A 19625-nucleotide genomic window follows, 5' to 3' on the forward strand; every position below is an offset into this window, starting at 1 on the left:
AGTTGTGTCCATGTTGCTAGGCATGCAACATCTACATTGTGCCTCTGTGGAAGAAGTGGAATCAGAAAACTAGTTATTGTGGGTAAGTGATCCTTTTTTGCCATACCTAAAAATCATTTCTGCCTCTTCTTGTCTCCCATTCCCGAAATGCTCAGTCAACAGGAACATAAGAATTGCCATATTTGATCAGACCTATGGTCTGTCTAGTCCAATATCTTGTAACAGACAAGACTGGAACAGGAGCATCTTTGATTGCTATACCACGCTTCCCTACTGAACCTGGAATGGAATTCAAGATCCCAAGCCTCAGCTTTCTTCTGCTGTCAGCAAATATCTGTGAAACCTGCTGACAAAGTGTGCATCTCATTCCCCTCCAGTGGCTGGTCCACATAGGGGATGACAGCCTACTACTGCTAGCCATTACTCCATTAGTTCAAGTGACAGAGGTCTGTGCTGAGAAGCTATGATTCCACTCAAATTCAACAAGAATTTTATCATCAGAATTTCCAGCTTTTTAAAAAAAACAAACTATCAAAAAAATTTGTTAAGAGTGTTAATGTTGCAAAGTCAAGCACTCAAAAGTTAGGAAATGCTAGACATAAGGTTGCCTGTACAACTTTAATTTGTTGTACATTAGGATAGTCTGTACATTAGGATAGTCTTTTAATTACGTACTTTTTTTTCCACAGAAGCCTGCTATTTGATATTTTGTTTTATCCTCATTAGTTCAGTGTGTGGCTTCATGCTTTATTAACTGCATACTATTCAAAAGGGGTATAGGTCAAATCCTATTCTGTCCCCTTTGCCCATTTCAGTGGTAGACAGTGGGAAGAAAGCTGCCCTAAAAGAGCTGCTGGGAAATAGAGGAATCCTTTACTTAGAGAAATTCTCTGGTGACATAGAGTCAGCATACCAACTCTATGCCATCCATTCCTCGTTCTCCTCCCTTGGCATAGGGATAAGGATAGGAAGAGGTGTGGCCACAGTGTCTTGCAACCCTGTGATTTGAACTGTGGCAGACCTCGTCCCCATGGGTCCCGCGCTTCCAGGCAGTTTATGCTAGCTTCAGAGGCTCACTGCAACCCTCCACATAGCCCTTCTCTCTCTAGGGCCAGGGATACAGTCTACTGAGTCCTTTTCATCATAAGCCAGCAATGGAGGTTGGTGAGAGAGTTCCCAGTCTCTGTTGCTCCTACAGCCTCATGCCAAAACAGTTTAGCCTCCTGTCCTGACAGGGGCCTTGTCAAGGTTCCTCCCCCATCTGAACGCTAGGGTACAGATGTGGGGACCTGCATGAAAACCTCCTAAGCTTATCTTTACCAGCTTAGGTCAAAACTTCCCCAAAGTACAAAATATTCCACCCTTTGTCCTTGGATTCGCCGCTACCACCGCCAAACAAATACTGGTTACTGAGGAAGAGCTGTTTGGAAACGTCTTTCCCCCCAAATACTTCCCAAACCCTTGCACCCCACTTCCTGGACAAGGTTTGGTAAAAAGCCTCACCAGTTTGCCTAGGTGACTACAGACCCAGACCCTTGGATCTTAAGAACAATGAACAATCCTCCCAACACTTGCACCCCCCCCCCCCTTTCCTGGGAAATGTTGGATAAAAAGCCTCACCAATTTGCATAGGTGACCACAGACCCAAACCCTTGGATCTGAGAACAATGAAAAAGCATTCAGTTTTCTTACGAGAAGACTTTTAATAGAAATAGGAGTAAATAGAAGTAAAGAAATCACCTCTGTAAAATCAGGATGGTAGATACCTTACAGGGTAATTAGATTCAAAACATAGAGAATCCCTCTAGGCAAAACCTTAAGTTACAAAAAAGACACACAGACAGAAATAGTTATTCTATTCAGCACAATTCTTTTCTCAGTCATTTAAAGAAATCATAATCTAACACATACCTAGCTAGATTACTTACTAAAAGTTCTAAGACTCCATTCCTGGTCTATCCCCGGCAAAAACAGCATATAGACAGACAGAGACCCTTTGTTTCTCTCCCTCCTCCCAGCTTTTGAAAGTATCTTGTCTCCTCATTGGTCATTTTGGTCAGGTGCCAGCGAGGTTACCTTTAGCTTCTTAACCCTTTACAGGTGAGAGGAGCTTTCCCCTGGCCAGGAGGGATTTTAAAGGGGTTTACCCTTCCCTTTATATTTATGACAGGCCTGTTTTCCCTTCCCAGGAGGTGTTTCTGTAGTGGTGGGTTGGGGGGAACCTGGGCCCACCCTCTACTCCAGGTTCCGGCCCAGGGACCCTAATGGTAGCAGCTGTTGGCAGCCAACCTTTTACTGCCAGAGTTGCTACAGTTCCCTGGGCCACTTTCCTGCAGCTCTCCTTCTTCACCCTTACCTTAGGGCTCCCTTACCAGTGACTTGAGGGTGTCTTCATTAACCAGCCCTTCAGCCACACTTCCGCTCCTCTCTGCCTGACTGGAGTGAGCCCTTTTATATTATCAGAGGGGCCTTAATTAGAGTCAGGTGGTCACATTAGCTTAATGGCCTCACCTGACTCTTTGCAGGTTAATTGGAGTCAGGTGTTCTCATTCTGGAGCAGCCCCTGCTCTGGTCAGTCAGGGAAAAGAAAATTGTTAATCCAGTGGCCAGTATATCTGCCTTCTGCTACTCTGCTGTACCTCCACGATTTACGAAATTGGCGTCCCGTCTCGCTCCTCAGTACGGACTACAAGGTCGTAGCGAAAGCCATCTCGCTGCGGCTAGGGTCCGTGGTGGTGGACGTGATCCACCCAGACCAGACCTACACCGTCGCGGGCCGCACCATCTTCGACAACCTGTATCTGGTCCGGGACCTCTTGGAACTCGGGTGTAGGGACGGTCTGTCGTTTGCCCTCCTGTCCCTGGATCAGGAGAAGGCGTTCGACAGGGTGTGTCAAAGTTCCTCCCCCACTCTGAACTCTAGGGTACAGATGTGGGGACCTGCATGAAAAACCTCCTAAGCTTATCTTTTCCAGCTTAGGTCAAAACTTCCCCAAAGTACAAAATATTCCACCCGTTGTCCTTGGACTGGCCGCTACCACCACCAAACTAATACTGGTTACTGGGGAAGAGCTGTTTGGACGTGTCCTTCCCCCCAAAATACTTCCCAAAACCTTGCACCCCACTTCCTGGACAAGGTTTGGTAAAAAGCCTCACCAATTTGCCTAGGTGACTACAGACCCAGACCCTTGGATCTTAAGAACAATGAACAATCCTCCCAACACTTGCACCCCCCCTTTCCTGGGAAATGTTGGATAAAAAGCCTCACCAATTTGCATAGGTGACCACAGACCCAAACCCTTGGATCTGAGAACAATGAAAAAGCATTCAGTTTTTTACAAGAAGACTTTTAATAAAAAATAGAAGTAAATAGAAATAAAGAAATCCCCCCTGTAAAATCAGGATGGTAGATATCTTACAGGGTAATTAGATTCAAAAACATAGAGAACCCTTCTAGGCAAAACCTTAAGTTACAAAAAAGATACACAGACAGAAATAGTTATTCTATTCAGCACAATTCTTTTCTCAGCCATTTAAAGAAATCATAATCTAACACATACCTAGCTAGATTATTTACTAAAAGTTCTAAGACTCCATTCCTGGTCTATCCCCGGCAAAGACCCAGCATACAGACAGACAGAGACCCTTTGTTTCTCTCCCTCCTCCCAGCTTTTGAAAGTATCTTGTCTCCTCATTGGTCATTTTGGTCAGGTGCCAGCGAGGTTACCTTTAGCTTCTTAACCCTTTACAGGTGAGAGGAGCTTTCCCCTGGCCAGGAGGGATTTCAAAGGGGTTTACCCTTCCCTTTATATTTATGACAGGGTGGATCACGGGTATCTCCTGAGCACTCTGTGAGCGTTTGGCTTCGGACCCCAGTTTGTGGGTTTTCTCCAGGTGCTGTACGCCTCCGCAGAGTGTCTGGTCAGGCTCAACTGGACCCTGACCGAACTGGTCAGCTTCAGGCGAGGAGTACGGCAGGGGTGCCCCCTCTCGGGCCAGCTGTACGCTCTGGCGATCGAGCCCTTCCTCTGTCTCCTCCGCAGGAAGTTGACAGGGTTGGCGCTACGGGAGCCGGAGCTGCGGCTGGTCCTGTCGGCATACGCCGACGGTGTGCTCCTCGTGGTCCAGGACCCGGGCGACTTGGCGCGGGTGGAGGCTTGCCAGGCCGTTTACTTGGCAGCCTCCTCCGCCCGGGTCAACTGGGTCAAGAGCTCTGGCTTGGTGGTAGGGGACTGGCGGCAGGCGAGCTCCCTCCCACCCGTGCTTCAGGCCATCCGGTGGAGCGCGGGTCCGCTGCTCTATCTCGGGGTTTACCTTTCTGCCACGCATCCGTCTCCGCCAGAGAACTGGCACGGTTTAGAGGGCAGGGTGGTAGAGTGGCTGAAGAGATGGACAGGACTACTCCGGTGTCTGTCCCTTCGAGGGCGGGCACTGGTGCTTAATCAGCTAGTCCTGTCCATGCTCTGGTACCGGCTCAACACCCTGGTCCCGGCCCCGGATTTCCTGGCCAACCTCCGGAAGTTGATTCTGGAGTTCTTCTGGTCAGGAATGCACTGGGTCTCTGCAGGGTTTCTCCATCTACCCCTGGAGGAGGGAGGGCAGGGCAGGGCCTGAAGTGTCTCCATACTCAGGTCCATGTCTTCCGCCTCCAGGCCCTGCAGCGGCTCCTTTATGGTGCAGGTAGTCCGGCGTGGAGCGTACTGGCGCACGCCTTCCTGCGCCACTTCCGAGGGCTCCGATATGACCGGCAGCTCCTTTATCTCCATCCGAGGGGTCTTCTGCGAGACCTCTCCAGGCTGCCGGTCTTCTACCAGGACCTCCTCCGGACCTGGAAACTGTTCACAGTGACCAGGTCCATGGCAGCCTCCGTGGGGGAAGATCTCCTCGCGGAGCCCCTGCTACACAACCCCCAGCTCCGTGTGCAGGGGGCGGAGTCCCCCTCGGTGTGCCAGAGGTTGGTCCTGGCAGAAGTTACCAGAGTTGGAGACCTCCTAGACTACGACCGAGGAGACTGGCTAGATCCCCTGACGCTCGCTCAGCGCATGGGGCTCTCCAGACCTCGTACTCTGCTGCATGTACTTCAGGAGGTGAGGGCCGCTTTGCCGCCCGCTGCTCCAGTTTACCTTGACCTAAGAGAGGGGGCGCCCCGCCCACCCTCCACCCCAGGCCCTCCGGACCTTTTCATCGGGCCCCTGCCCCGTGGACCTGACTGACCCCTTCACTGTGAGCCGGCTACGCGAGCTGCAGCCGGTCCGGTTCCAGACTGTGCCAAGGAAACATCTATACACGCTCGTGCTCCACACCCTTCACATCCTCACCCTCGCGCCCCGCCCTGACACAAAGCGGCGGGACCTCCTGCCACCTCTAGAGGGTGAGGAGCACCGGTGGGCCAGCCAACCTTAGTCCCAAGGTCTGCCGGGGATATCAGTTGGCGGCTCCTTCACGGGGCCGTGAGCATGGGCGTGTACTTGGCGCGGTTCACCCCAATCCCGGACACCTGCCCCTTTTCCAGCGTGAGGGAAACCCTGGCGCACGTCTACCTGGAGTGCACCAGGCTGCAGCCCCTATTCCGGCTCCTCACGAATATTTTGTTAAGATTTTGGTTGCCCTTTTCCCCTCACCTCCTTATCTATGCACTCCCTGTCCGTGGCCCCACTAAGTCACGGGACCTCCTGGCCAGCCTCCTCCTGGCCCTGGCTAAAGTGGCCATCTATAAAACCAGGGTGGGGAGGTTGGCCGATGGAATCTCCTGCGACTGTGGGGCCTATTTCCGATCCTCTGTCCGTTCACGTCTCCGGGCAGAGTTCCTCTGGGCGGCGTCCACTGACTCCCTTGACGCCTTTGAGGAGCAGTGGGCGCTCTCCGGGATCCTCTGCTCGGTGTCCCCGTCCGGTTCCCTTCATTTGACCCTTTGACCGCACTGCTGTCCCTGTTGTTCATTAGTTGTCCCCCGTAATTATTTGGTTTTCCAGGTCCTGTGGACCCCCCCCTTAGGATGCAGGGGGGAACCTTTAGCCCGCCCACTTCCTGGATCCCAATATTGCTACTTTGGTGTACCCATCTGTCCTGGGTCTATCGCAGGACTGGTAGAATGGCCTTTAGTGGGCATTGCAGCTGGCATATGTTAGAGTAGCCCAAAGGTTTCTCTAACATAAATCAGTCCAAACATGAGTCCTGCTGCCATGGTTCAGGGGAGTGAGTTTGAATTTAAGTCACCCTCCCTCTTGGATTCTGGTATAGCTCAGTGGGACCCAAGGATGTGGCTCATTATTTTGCTGTTAGAAATACTTGAATCTTATACTAAAAGACTTAAAACAGAATGGAATGGGTCATTTTGGAATATCTACATAACTTTTCTTCAAAATCCACTCATTTTGTGCATCTGGTGGTGATTAAAGCCTTCTTATGAAAGGGGTAGTGTATGTAAAAATGCCTGTTAAGAGACCCTGTGCCCTCATGGCACATTAGCTTGATTCCCAGTAAGACTTTAGATGCAATTTCTGAGCATTTTATATTCCAAAGAGATGACATTCATAATATGGAAAATTCTACTTCTGTCAATAGTAATCATACAACTGTATTATTGAGCCTAATGATATACAAATATGTTTTACATATGGACCAGTAAGCTATGTAAGGAGTAATATTTATGTTTCGTACTTAGGGGCACTGAGTCTTAGGAATTTTTATCTACGTTAAAATATTGATTCAAAAACCATAGAGTTATCTTATCTTTGTCTTAATTTTGATGTCACATAGAGGAAGAAAACAAATATGTTCTCTAAAATAAGTTCTGTTGCATAATCCATTTTGGACGTTGTGTTCTTTGGGTGTGTAGTGTGAGTCAGGAGTTCTTTAAAACCAAAATCAGGATTTTCTAAAAGACTAAAGTGCAGGTATTGCTTATGTACCTCAGGGGAGATAGTACATAAAGTACATAATTTGTCTCATCCGTCATCTCCTTTTCCCCCCATGGCAATTGGAGGAGTTCACTTACATTTTCTGAAAGGACAATTGTGCCTAGTATTCACTGTCACCCTTGTTCTCCCTGCCTGTATTTCTATATTTTCTGTGCTTTTTTATTTTTTAAGTTTTAAGTTTTTAAGTTTAAGTTTATGCAAGCCTTCACCAGAACTAGTTTATTCAGTAAAGTACTTCTTAATATTTTACTTTTCAGTTTTCTTTAATATTTTTCCCTTTCTACTTTTGCTGTTCAGATTAGTTTTATTTCAGAATATCTATTGTTTAATTTTTCTCATTAGAGAGTATGGCAGGCACAGTCAAAAACAGAAATGCCCCAAAAGCAGCAGGAAGATGTTGGTTTCAGATTACCATGATCACAATATTGTCTGATTGGGGTAGATCTTGTTAGCTTTGAGTGTGATATTTCTTTGAGTAACACACTGAGTTGTCAAGATCTGGGAAGACCAACTAAAATAAATTACCCCTTCCATAATTCAAAATTGTTTACATAAGAAGGTTTGTCAAGACCTTTTTGGAATGATTGACTGTTTTGCTGAGAGTCTTACAACTCATTCAAAGCACTGAACTGTAGAGGAGATTCAAGTTCTCCAGGGCAGAGCAGCTAACGGGCCAGTTCCGTTGAATGCTCTCTTATAATACGTTGTATGCAGTGTTGATGTAGCCATGTTTGTCCCAGGATATGAGAGACAAAGTGGATGAGGTAATATCTTTTATTGAACCAACTTCTGTTGGAGAGAGAGACAAGGATTTGAGCTTACACAACACTCTTCTTCAGGTCTAGGAAATGTACTCAGTGTCATAGTTAAATAGAAGATGGAACAGATTGTTTAGCATAAACAGTTAACACACATTTCAAGGAACCAAGGTGAAGTGGCCTATTAACAGCCCTCCAGTCATAGGGAGGAAAGGAGGCAGGAACTTGGGGGTTGTATTAAGGGGGTTATAGATTGTTGTAATAAGCCATAAATCCAGTATCTCTGTTCAGTCCATGTTTCCTGTATGGGTTCCCCCTCCAACTGTATACCTCTAGATATCATCTACCACCCCACACTGGAACCCATATGGAGTATCATTAGACAATTGCAACTCATATTTGATGGGGCCACATTGTGAAAGAAATCTTTTCTGAACCTCCTCTTCTGGCCTTCAAACAACCCCCAACCTCTCCATCAGAAGCATACTCCACACAGACCAGGACACACCAACTCAAAGCAGTACCAGACCTTGCTAGAACAAAAGATGAAAAACCTGTAGACATATCTCCACTGTTACAATGATCAACACCCTCCACAATACACCTTTCAAGGTCCATGGGTTCTACACATGCCTATCATAACATGTAGTGTACCTCATCCAGTGTACTAAATGCCCCAATAAAAACTATGTGGGTAAAATAATACAATCACTGTGCTCTCAGTTGGACTCTACAAAAATGATAAAAGACAAAAATACCATATCACCTGTGGGTGAACACTTTTCACAAAGTAGTCACTCTGTATTTGACCTCTAGGTCCTCATCCTCAAAGAAAACCTGAACAACACTTTCAAAAGATGAGTCTGGGAGCTTAATTTCATAACTTTGCTAGAGACTAAAATAGACATACACTGAATAGAGATGCTGGATTTATTGCTTATTACAACAATCCGTAACCCACTTAAACTTCCTCTGACAAGCTTTTTTTTTCCTGTTCCTTGAGGACTGGGGGCAGGACTGGAGAAGTGTTAAAGGCCACTTCACCTTGAATGGTCCCTTGAAATATTTTTCAACTACTTATGCTTGAGAATCTGTTCCACCTTGAATTTAGATGAGATACTTGGGGTATGTCTACAAGGCAATTAAACACTCATCGCTGGCATAGGTCAGCCATGACTTGTGCTTGCGGGACTCGGGCTGTGGGGGTGTAAAATTTCTGTGTAGACATTCGGGCTAGAGGCCGAGCTCTGGGACTTCTCAAGTGGGAAGTGATCCAGAGCCAGGACTCCAGCCTGAGCCCAAATATCTACACAGCAATTTTTAGCCCCTCAGCCTGAGCCCTGCAAGCCCAAGTCAGATGGCCTGGGCCATAGGTCTTTTAGTCCTGTACCCTCTGAGTATATTTTCCAGACCTGAACAAGAGCTCTGGGAAAGCTCAAGAGCTTGTCTTGCTTACCAACAGAAGTTGCTCCAATAAAATATATTACCTCACCCACCTTGTCTCTCTTAGGCCTGGTCTTCACGAGAAAATTCGGTCAGCATAACTGCGTTGCTCAGGGATATGAAAAATCCACACCCCAGAGCAGCATACTTAAGCTGATCTAAGTCTCTGTGTAGATAGCACTAAGTTGGCAGAAGAATTCTTCTGTTGACCTAGCTACTGCCTCTCGGGCAGGTGGATTAGCTATGCTGATAGGAGAGCCTCTCCTGGCAGCCTAGGCAGTGTCTGCACTTGAAATGCTACAGTGGCTCAACTGCAGCTGTGCTGCTGTAGCATTTCAAGTGTAGACGAGTCCTAAGATGATGTGTTAACTACTTATGCTAAACAATCTGTTCTGTCTTGTATTTAGTTGTGACACTCTGAGTACCTTTCCCAGACCCTGAAGAAGAGTTCTGTGTAGATTGAAAGCTTGTCTCTCTCACCAGCAGAAGTTGGTCAAATAAAAGATATCACCTCACCCACCTTGTCTCTCTACACCATCTCTAGAGCATTTCACTTTGTTCTGCTACTCAGTAGGGCAAGGGTGAGCTTTGACTTTTTTACGGGTTCAACCTATAAGAAAGGGGATATGTCCACAAAACCAAATGCTCACCTCTTTGTGTGCAACATATTCCCTTCAACCCAGTTTGGACATCCTTGGACCTTTGTTTTATTTCTGTTCTGTGTAGCATCCCTCAGTTAGCTGTAGTTGCGCCTAGGTCCTTGGTTCAAGTACATGAAATAAGCAGTTACTAGAATTGATTCCAAAGGTTTGGTATTGTGTGTATCAATGTATTAGATGCATAATTGATGTAAGTGCCTTCTTGATTGCTGAGCATAGCCAAAACTGCATGCGTTGTGCTTCAATGACCTCTTTTGGCCCCTACCCAGGCTGCTTATCTTTATACAAACATTAACAGCAGCCAACTGTATTCTAATTTATAATTAAGGTTTGAAAATTCCATTTTCTCACTTGCTATTGGCAAGTGGGAAACTTGCCCTGCTGAATGTGTGACCGTAATAATTAATTTCTGCAGAATTTAAGCTTTGTTCTAAAAGAACAAAGTTTCTAATACTTACGGTTTCAAAGATAATTTTCCAAATATGAACTGATGAGGCACTGTCTTCTTGATTGTTAGTTCAAGTGCCTGTGCTCTGCTCTTGGCTTTCTGCAGAAGCAGTGGCAGATTGAACTTAAGACTGGAAAATTTCTCTGAACTATTCAGAACCCTGCAGGGAGCAGTGAAACTGTTGAGAATCATGTCACTTTTACAGTTTTTACAATCATCAGCACCAGAGAAAAACACTTGAATATTCATGGGGCTGCAGGACTAAAAGAAAAAAAGCAGGGGAGATGTAAGAAACCTTTCTCTCCCTCGCATCAGTAAGCATCGCCTTCTTGCAGCCAGATGGAAGCAAAGGTGACTTCAAATGCATAAACACTCACTAGCCTGAGACTAAAGATGGGGCCACCTAGTAGGATTTAGAGACAGCGCCTTTTATTTCTTCTCAGTGCAGAAGGTGGGTTCACCAGGGCTTTGCGCATGGGACTTACTTGTGGGTCTTTCATGCATCTTGCATGTCAATATATGGCTAGTAAGTTCGGTCCTCTGGCTAGCAATTGTCTTGTAAATTCCTTTATTTACAATATGCACATATTTCTTATTGCTTTGATCAAGAGTATATATGAAACAGCAAAAACAGCAGTAAAGCTTAATTTGTAGAACTTCAGAAAGCTGCTGTGATCAGACCTTTAGCCATCATCATTTTCTGTCTCAAGCATTTTCCCCAACTGTTGTTTGACTCTGTGATTGGCCTTGTCTGCACTAGACGTTTTGGGGAAAGTCACCAATGTTTTACTCCCTGTTGTTGCTTCACAAGAGGTAGCAACAGTGGAAGTGCTAATGTAGACAGGACATCACATTCATTAGTGTTTTTTACCACCATGTCATCTATACCTGCTCTGAACTACACTGGAGTGGGTCTGGAATCTGGAACAAGGTCTCAAGTGTCTGCTGTTATGAGACCATCAAGATTAAATGCATCTATTATCTTCAGTAATTAATCTACTTTCTGCTGAACTACTTTTATCTCCCTCCTGAGCTACCTTTAACTTAAATGGCAGTTAATGCCTTCTCTGATTTTCTTTCCCCATTTCAAATATATATTACAACTATAAATGTATACTTCATACCTTTACCACTTTTGCTATAATACATATTCTCTCTTGGTAGAGATCGAGAGGAGAGGCTGGCAGCTCTCACTGCAGCTCAACAAGAAGCAATGGAGGAGCTACAGAAAAAGATTCAGCTGAAGGTATAACGGGAGTAATAGTCTTTCTAACTGAAAATACATTTTATTTAAAATAGAATTTCCACAACGTTATTTTCTTTAAGTACATTTTATTTAGCAAAGTCATTACAGTAGAGCCATATCATACCTTGAATTTTGCTACTGTAGTTCAGGATTTTTATCTAGACATCTGGCTTATGAAGATGGGTCTGATTTTGCTCTCACTGACACTGTAAATCAGAAATAATGCCATAGAAGTCAATGGAATTACATTAGGGTAAACCTAGTGTGGGATCAAAGTTAGGTCTAAATGATTTTGTACTTTTGAAGAAAGTCAAAATAATTTTGAATTTCTAATCTTACTATTAAAATGAAATTCTGGCAAAAATAAACGTCTTGGTAAAAAAAAAATTAAAACTGAAATGTACAGTTTGGTGAAAACAGTCTACACACCAGAGTTACACAGAAGAGGACCTGGGAAATGATGCCATTTTATGGGTCTTCACAAGTATCAGTAATGGAAGTATGGCATGTTCCTTCCTCTTCACTGCATAGAATATGGTCCCAGTCTTGCAACTGGATCCACTCAGATGCCTGTCAATTTCACTGGGTCTCTGCAGAAACACAGGGTTCCTCCAGTCATGTGGAATCAGTTGTAGGATTGGGAATGTTAGGTAGGATGCTGCAGTATGGCAAAACAGCTTGTAAAACTCCTACCTTATAAAGGACCAAAGACCAAATGATAAGAAGTTTGAACATATATCTATTCTATTTTGAGAGGCATAGAGATTTCCAAAGTACTAAGTGCTATTTTTGAAATTCTGGTGAAATGAGAAAATAAAACCTTTATCAAAGTCACAGAATATTAGTAGTAGTAATAGCATGATAGGAGTACCTACTAGTCTCCATCAGGATCTGGGGCCCATTGCGGTAGGTCTATACAATCGTATAATTTTAAAAAACAGACTGTTCTTTCATCTCTAAGTAATTGTCTACTGTTGATCCCACTAATTAAGAAGCACTTTTGCTACACGTGCTCCTATTGTGAAATGTCATTGTTTGTCATACAGTTGATGCTTATAAGCCAATTTCTAGTATTAGGTAATATATAGGGTTTGGGCCATCCTTGTTGTGGTTGATAAACAAAACATTGTTTGAAAGGGTCTAGAGACTGTAATCCCTATTGCAATCTAAATATTAATAATAAATCATTTATACCATTGTAATTGATGCCATTTTGCTTTCAGTTCATCAGAGCAAGCATGATTACACCAGTAATGTCTGTATGGATTCTGTCTCGGAATTCTTCCTGAGGAAGAAATACAACATGAGCTCAGAAACTAAATACAACAGAAAACCATAGGACTAGATTTACCAAAGATGATGGAGTGATACTAGTCTACATAAATAACAGTATAGTGTTACATAAATAACAGTATAGTGTTAATATTTTAAATTATATCACTAAGTAATAACACATCCTTTTTGGCATTTTGGAAGGTATTATACATAAGTTTCAACTTAACTTTTCATCATCTAGAACTAGACAGTACTTAATAAACCTTGGTATTTCTGAACATTATTCATTTCTGTTTATTTTTATTTCATATTGTTTACCATTTGTTGTTTTATTTAGCATGACGAAAGCATTCGGAGACACATGGAACAAATTGAACAGAGGAAAGAAAAGGCAGCTGAATTAAGCAGTGGCAGACATGCTAATACTGATTATGCACCTAAACTTACACCATATGAACGAAAAAAGCAGTGTTCATTATGCAATGTCTTGGTAAGTTGCATTGAAGGAATGCTATCAAAAGTAATGGGCCTAGCTAAGCTTTCGATCTACCAGTTTTGTTGTGGTTTGCAGGCATGAATGTATTGTAAATGGAGTACTGCCCCACCATTCTCCCCCTGCTTCCTCGCTTTTGTGAACAGACAAAGTAATGATCAGATCTCTGAACTGTAGCAGATTTTGTGGGATCTTCGGCATTGAAGTTGCATTAGGTTGCTGTTCCGTTGCACTGCCAAGACAAGCAATGTTCCAGAAACAGGGAGAGAGAATCAAGTAGCCTAGGGCACCGTTCACTGAGCTGGAGCTAGGAGGTCTCGCCTCCCTTGTACTGATTGCTGTTTTTTTCTGTCTACTATAGACTCCTTATAATTGAGCAAGGGCTTCATAACCTACCCAAGAAGTCAGTCAAGCATCATTTCTTCATTTTATAAATAAGTTCACTGAAAGATTTCACAAGGTCACTTCAAGGAGAGCTGAGAATAAAAACCTAGTTTTTATCATATCGTAGACCTAAGTCTTGTCCACTCAGCCACACTGCCTGTCAGAATGAATGTGCCAGATCTATGTGCTCAGCTATCATGTCTCTAAATAACCACTATTCTAGCCACCATACCACACTCCCTTCCCAGAACCTGAATAGAAACCAAGATTCTTGATCTCCATCATTTTGCTGTTGTCTAAGAGATAATTGTGCAATTTGCTGGCAAAATGTATATCAATTCCTTCTCTATTGGTAGATCCAAATAGAGGATAACAATTCAAGGGGTAGAGGTCTATGCTGGAGATTTCATGGTCCAGAGTTCAAACCTTGCTGACAATCCAAATAGGTCTTCCTTCTCATTGCACACGATGGAATTTGTTTTCCCAGGTTTTTGTTTAAAACTGGTTTATTCATGCAGTGAGAAAATACCCTTAAAACAGGTTTTATAGTTAAAACAGTTATAATATGTTAATTATGGTACAACATAAAATAAAACAAATGTTCCATATTTTAATCATTTGCCAATATTGCTTGCTTGTGTCATTCATTGGCAAGCTTGAAGATTAAGAGGTATGGTATTGACATTTACAAGAACCCTTCTTTCTGACAGAGTAAACGGGTATTCATGACTGTACACTTGGCTATGGAGTAGTCTCTGCATGCATGTTACCAGGGAGGCTTGCATAGTTTCTGTGGACTATAACCCAGAGACAAGGTGGTTGAGGTAATATATTTTATTGGACCAACTTCTGTTGGTGAAAAAGACACTGTTTCAAGCTACACAGAGCTCTTCTTCAGGTCAAGAGCTCTGTGTAGCTCAAAAGCATGTCTCTTTCACCAAAAGAAATTGGTCCAATAAAAGATATTACTTCACCCACCTTGTCTCTCTAATATCCTGAGACTGACTACATTGCTGGCTACAACAACACTGTAAGCACAGAGATAGTTCAGTGGCTGAATGCCCTGGATTGGTTTACATATCACAGAGAGACATGTAGCTCTTACTACCAGTACCTTGGATCTTGCTACTGCTTAGTAGAGTGCAATATCCGTGATTAATGTGGGCTAAACATGAGCATTGCTCTTAGCTTATTAGCTGAATTCCAGTCTGTATTTCTAGGCTTCATCTGCACCAGACAAAGTTGGTGTTGTCACCCTCTTGTGCTGTGCCTAGAACATCTTTATCATACCTCATGTCCAAACACGGAATTATTCCAAATGGTATACAGCCATTTACACCATTTTTGGAATAAACTTGCTTTGAGCAAGAATAAACAACTTGGGGTCCTCCACTATGTCAGTCTCCACTAGAACAGTGCCGTGGGTTGGAAACTATTGGCATGATAACACCAAAACCATAAAATGGTGGAATTCTAATTAGGTGGGTGGCCCTTCATTCTCTTGTGTGCAGCTGTCCACGTGCGCACCTTAGAACTATCCACAGACTACCTGAATGGAGCTCGCGGACCACTGGTGTCCGTGGACCACAGTTTGAGAACCTCTGTCTTAAGGGCTTTTACATGTTTATATTTTGCCATTTTTTAAATACATGTTTATGTTTTGTTACAATACCATGAAATTTAAGATTTAAATATCTGAAACTGTGAAATTCAAGATTTTTAAAATGCTATGACAGTAAAATTTACGAAAATGGACCATGAACTTGGTAGGGCCCTAATCATCATTTATTCTCATTTCAGATTTCCTCAGAGGTGTATCTTTTTAGCCACATTAAGGGGAAAAAACACCAACAAGCAGTGAGAGAAAATAGCAGCATCCAAGGACGAGAGCTTTCAGATGAAGAAGTGGTATGTTTTGTAAAAGATTTTAATATTAATATTCTTCTGCTTTACAGTGCCATCTGAAATGTAATACTTTAAGACAGATTTGAAAATTCTCACAGAACTAAGAATATAAAAAGTCAGGTATGAAATAAGAGGTACTATTGATAGCAATGCTGACTTCTTTGAATATGGAATGTTAAAAAAAAAAAAAGAAAAAAATGGAACATTCAAATACAATTATTCCAGTAAGTGTCAGATAAATAGATTTTCTATAGAAAATGGTGCAATGTATATAAATTAACTTTGTTTTCTAATAAGGTATTTTTTTCTATCCATCTAACCCAGTGGTTTTCATCCAATGGTCTGCAGACCCTAGGGGTCCTCAGTCTATGTCTAAGATTTCCAAAGAGGTCCACACCTTGATAATTTTGTAGGGGTCCGCAAATGAAAAAGTTGAAAACCACTGATCTAACCTATCCTGTGCTTATCACTGTGGTATTTGAGTGCTTTCCTATTGTCTTTTATATACAGTAAAACCTGCCAAGAGCAACTACTCATGGGAGTTAGCAAAAGTGGTTGCTTGTAAGAGGTGGTCTCTCTTCAAAGGTTTGCACACTGGCGAGCGGTGGTGTTCCATGGCCTCTGCAAGTAGTTGCTTGTGACAGGTGGTCTCTCTTCAGAGGTGGTCTCTAAATCAGGTTTTACTGTATAATTTTTCTGTCCGTTCACAGAAGTTATTGATTTATTATGAGAAGACTGTGCCAAGTGAGTCTGGCCTTTTGTTCTGCAGGTGCTGAGGTTAGTGGTCATTGTGTTGTGTTTGAGGAATAGGCTCTTTCTTCTCTATATTTCCTCTGCACCTCTCTAAACTCTACTCACACCACATTTTTATTTTTATTTTATTTTTTTACAGTAATACCCAATTTTGGTATAACTGCAAAACAGGACACAAAAAGGGCCCCTACATCTTAACAAGTAAAACAGCAACAACACACATCACACACATGCTAACTACACACAAAAAACCCAGGTCCCCATCCCAAAATAGTGTGTATTCTTGTCCCCAGCCTAGTCTCCTTTAGTTCTTCAATCAACCTCCTAGCTATCCTGCAGTCATGTCCCTTCCCATCTCCCCCTTCCTACCAGAATCACCTGGAAAAATAGGTGGATCTTGCAGCGTGTCCTGAAAGTAGGTTGGTCGATCCTTCTGTCTGTTGTATTTATATGGCCCTCATCACCGTAGTATATGAGCACCTCACGATCTTCAATGTGTTTATCCTCACAACTCCCCTGTGAGGTATCAAATCCAGGCTCTGGGACATGAAGATGGCTTTGGATTTCACTTCCTTTCTTGATCTAGAATGACTTGCTGTCAGCCCTCTCCATTTATGAGGAGGAATCTGTTGGCATGAGTGCCTCAGATGACCTCAGCTATCATTGTGATACACAAGGAGAGACATAGTCTTGCAAACAGCTGACCCCAAACTATTTAGGGCTCTAAAGATGAAAACTAATGCCTTAAACTTCACTTGGGAAACAGTCTCAGTAGCCAGAACAGATCTCAGGACACAGCATAGTGTGGTCTTTGCTTGAGCAGACATTAAACAAGTAGGCTGCCCATTTCTATGCTAGTTGCAGTTTCCAAACAATTGGAAAGGATAGCCCCATTACTATAATCTACCTTTGTAGTGACAAAGGTGTAGATAATGTGGTGAAACTGCACCCAAAAGAAGAAAACATAACCTCCTTCCCAAATACACATGATAGGCACACTTAACAATTGTTGATACCTGTGACTCCAGCAGCTGCCAGGAACCCAGCAAAATCCGTAAGTTATGAATATGAGAAACAAGCCATGGACTCTTCCTAGCAATCTGGAAAGCTGGTATAATTTCCACTGATTCCTCTGCTTAATTCCCTCATTGTGTAAAATTCACTTTAGTCTTGTCTAGGTTGAGTATCATCAATCTAGTTTACAGAAAGACAGAGCAGAGCCATTCAAGTGCAAACTTGTCAGTCCCTGCTAGGGTCTGCAAATGTGTTGTCTGCACCTCCTGGTCGATAGTGCTGAAGGGAGCAGTATTAAATTGTTTTTCCACAACATTCTTGATAATTTCCCACAGATATTAGGGATTCAAGATGGGACAGTAGTTATAGAGATTGCCCTTATCAAGTAATCATGGAGCAGGTCCTCAAGGAATCCATTTTGAAGCACTTGAATCATAGAATCATAGAATATCAGGATTGGAAGGGACCTCAGGAGGTCATCTAGTCCAACCCCCTGCTCAAAAGCAGGACCAATCCCCAGTTAAATCATCCCAGCCAGGGCTTTGTCAAGCCTGACCTTAAAAACTTCTAAGGAAGGAGATTCTACCACCTCCCTAGGTAACGCATTCCAGTGTTTCACCACCCTCCTAGTGAAAAAGTTTTTCCTAATATCCAACCTAAACCTCCCCCACTGCAACTTGAGACCATTACTCCTTGTCCTGTCCTCTTCTACCACTGAGAATAGTCTAGAACCATCCTCTCTGGAACCACCTCTCAGGTAGTTGAAAGCAGCTATCAAATCCCCCCTCATTCTTCTCTTCTGCAGACTAAACAATCCCAGTTCCCTCAGCCTCTCCTCATAAGTCATGTGTTCCAGACCCCTAATCATTTTTGTTGCCCTTCGCTGGACTCTTTCCAATTTATCCGCATCCTTCTTGAAGTGTGGGGCCCAAAACTGGACACAGTACTCCAGATGAGGCCTCACCAATGTCGAATAGAGGGGGACGATCACGTCCCTCGATCTGCTTGCTATGCCCCTACTTATACATCCCAAAATGCCATTGGCCTTCTTGGCAACAAGGGCACACTGCTGACGCATATCCAGCTTCTCGTCCACTGTCACCCCTAGGTCCTTTTCCGCAGAATTGCTGCCTAGCCATTCGGTCCCTAGTCTATAGCTGTGCATTGGGTTCTTCCGTCCTAAGTGCAGGACCCTGCACTTATCCTTATTGAACCTCATCAGATTTCTTTTGGCCCAATCATCCAATTTGTCTAGGTCTCTCTGTATCCTATCCCTGCCCTCCAGCGTATCTACCACTCCTCCCAGTTTAGTATCATATGCAAATTTGCTGAGAGTGCAATCCACACCATCCTCCAGATCATTTATGAAGATATTGAACAAAACCAGCCCCAGGACTGACCCCTGGGGCACTCCACTTGACACCGGCTGCGAACTAGACATGGAGCCATTGATCACTACCCGTTGAGCCCGACAATCTAGCCGACTTTCTACCCACCTTATAGTGCATTCATCCAGCCCATACTTCTTTAACTTGCTGACAAGAATACTGTGGGAGACCGTGTCAAAAGCTTTGCTAAAGTCAAGAAACAATACATCCACTGCTTTCCCTTCATCCACAGAACCAGTAATCTCATCATAGAAGGCGATTAGATTAGTCAGGCATGACCTTCCCTTGGTGAATCCATGCTGACTGTTCCTGATCACTTTCCTCTCATGTAAGTGCTTCAGGATCGATTCTTTGAGGACCTGCTCCTTGATTTTTCCAGGGACTGAGGTGAGGCTGACTGGCCTGTAGTTCCCAGGATCCTCCTTCTTCCCTTTTTTAAAGATTGGCACTACATTAGCCTTTTTCCAGTCATCCAGGACTTCCCCCGTTCGCCACGAGTTTTCAAAGATAATGGCCAATGGCTCTGCAATCACAGCCGCCAATTCCTTTAGCACTCTCGGATGCAACTCGTCTGGCCCCATGGACTTGTGCACGTCCAGCTTTTCTAAATAGTCCCTAACCACCTCTTTCTCCACAGAGGGCTGGCCCTCTATTCCCCATGTTGTGATGCCCAGCGCAGCAGTCTGGGAGCTGACCTTGTTAGTGAAGGTGATCAAGAACAGTCAACTTGGATTCACCAAGGGCAAGTCATGCCTGACCAACCTGATTGCCTTCTATGATGAGATAACTCCCTGTGTGGATATGAGGAAAGCTGTGGATGTAATATATCTTGACTTTAGCGAAGCTTTTGGTACGATCTCCCACAATATTCTTGGCAGCAAGTTAAAGAAGTATGGATTGGATGAATGGACTGTAAGGTAGATAGAAAGCTGGCTAGAT

General features: G+C 43.7%; 1 protein-coding gene and 1 long non-coding RNA gene across 7 annotated transcripts in view; one reads left to right on the forward strand and one right to left on the reverse strand.

The window, feature by feature from the left end:
* The window catches only part of SCAPER (S-phase cyclin A associated protein in the ER), a 345099-nt gene that overhangs the window by 117281 nt on the left and 208193 nt on the right, over positions 1 to 19625 (forward strand). For all 6 annotated transcript variants that reach the window (XM_073303508.2, XM_073303509.2, XM_073303513.2 and 3 more), the window contains 3 exons: positions 11393 to 11474; positions 13087 to 13239; positions 15427 to 15534. In XM_073303508.2, coding sequence (XP_073159609.1) covers positions 11393 to 11474; positions 13087 to 13239; positions 15427 to 15534 — 343 coding nt within the window. The remainder of the gene's footprint in view (positions 1 to 11392; positions 11475 to 13086; positions 13240 to 15426; positions 15535 to 19625) is intronic.
* LOC140894827 (uncharacterized) lies at positions 11835 to 17780 on the reverse strand. Its single transcript, XR_012153956.1, has 3 exons — positions 16663 to 17780; positions 12669 to 12759; positions 11835 to 12132 (listed from the first exon to the last, which is right to left on the reverse strand). It is a non-coding gene; the product is annotated as an uncharacterized LOC140894827 (long non-coding RNA).

Source organism: Lepidochelys kempii, chromosome 10 (assembly GCF_965140285.1).
Source record: "Lepidochelys kempii isolate rLepKem1 chromosome 10, rLepKem1.hap1, whole genome shotgun sequence".
In the NCBI taxonomy this organism is placed as follows: domain Eukaryota; kingdom Metazoa; phylum Chordata; order Testudines; family Cheloniidae; genus Lepidochelys; species Lepidochelys kempii.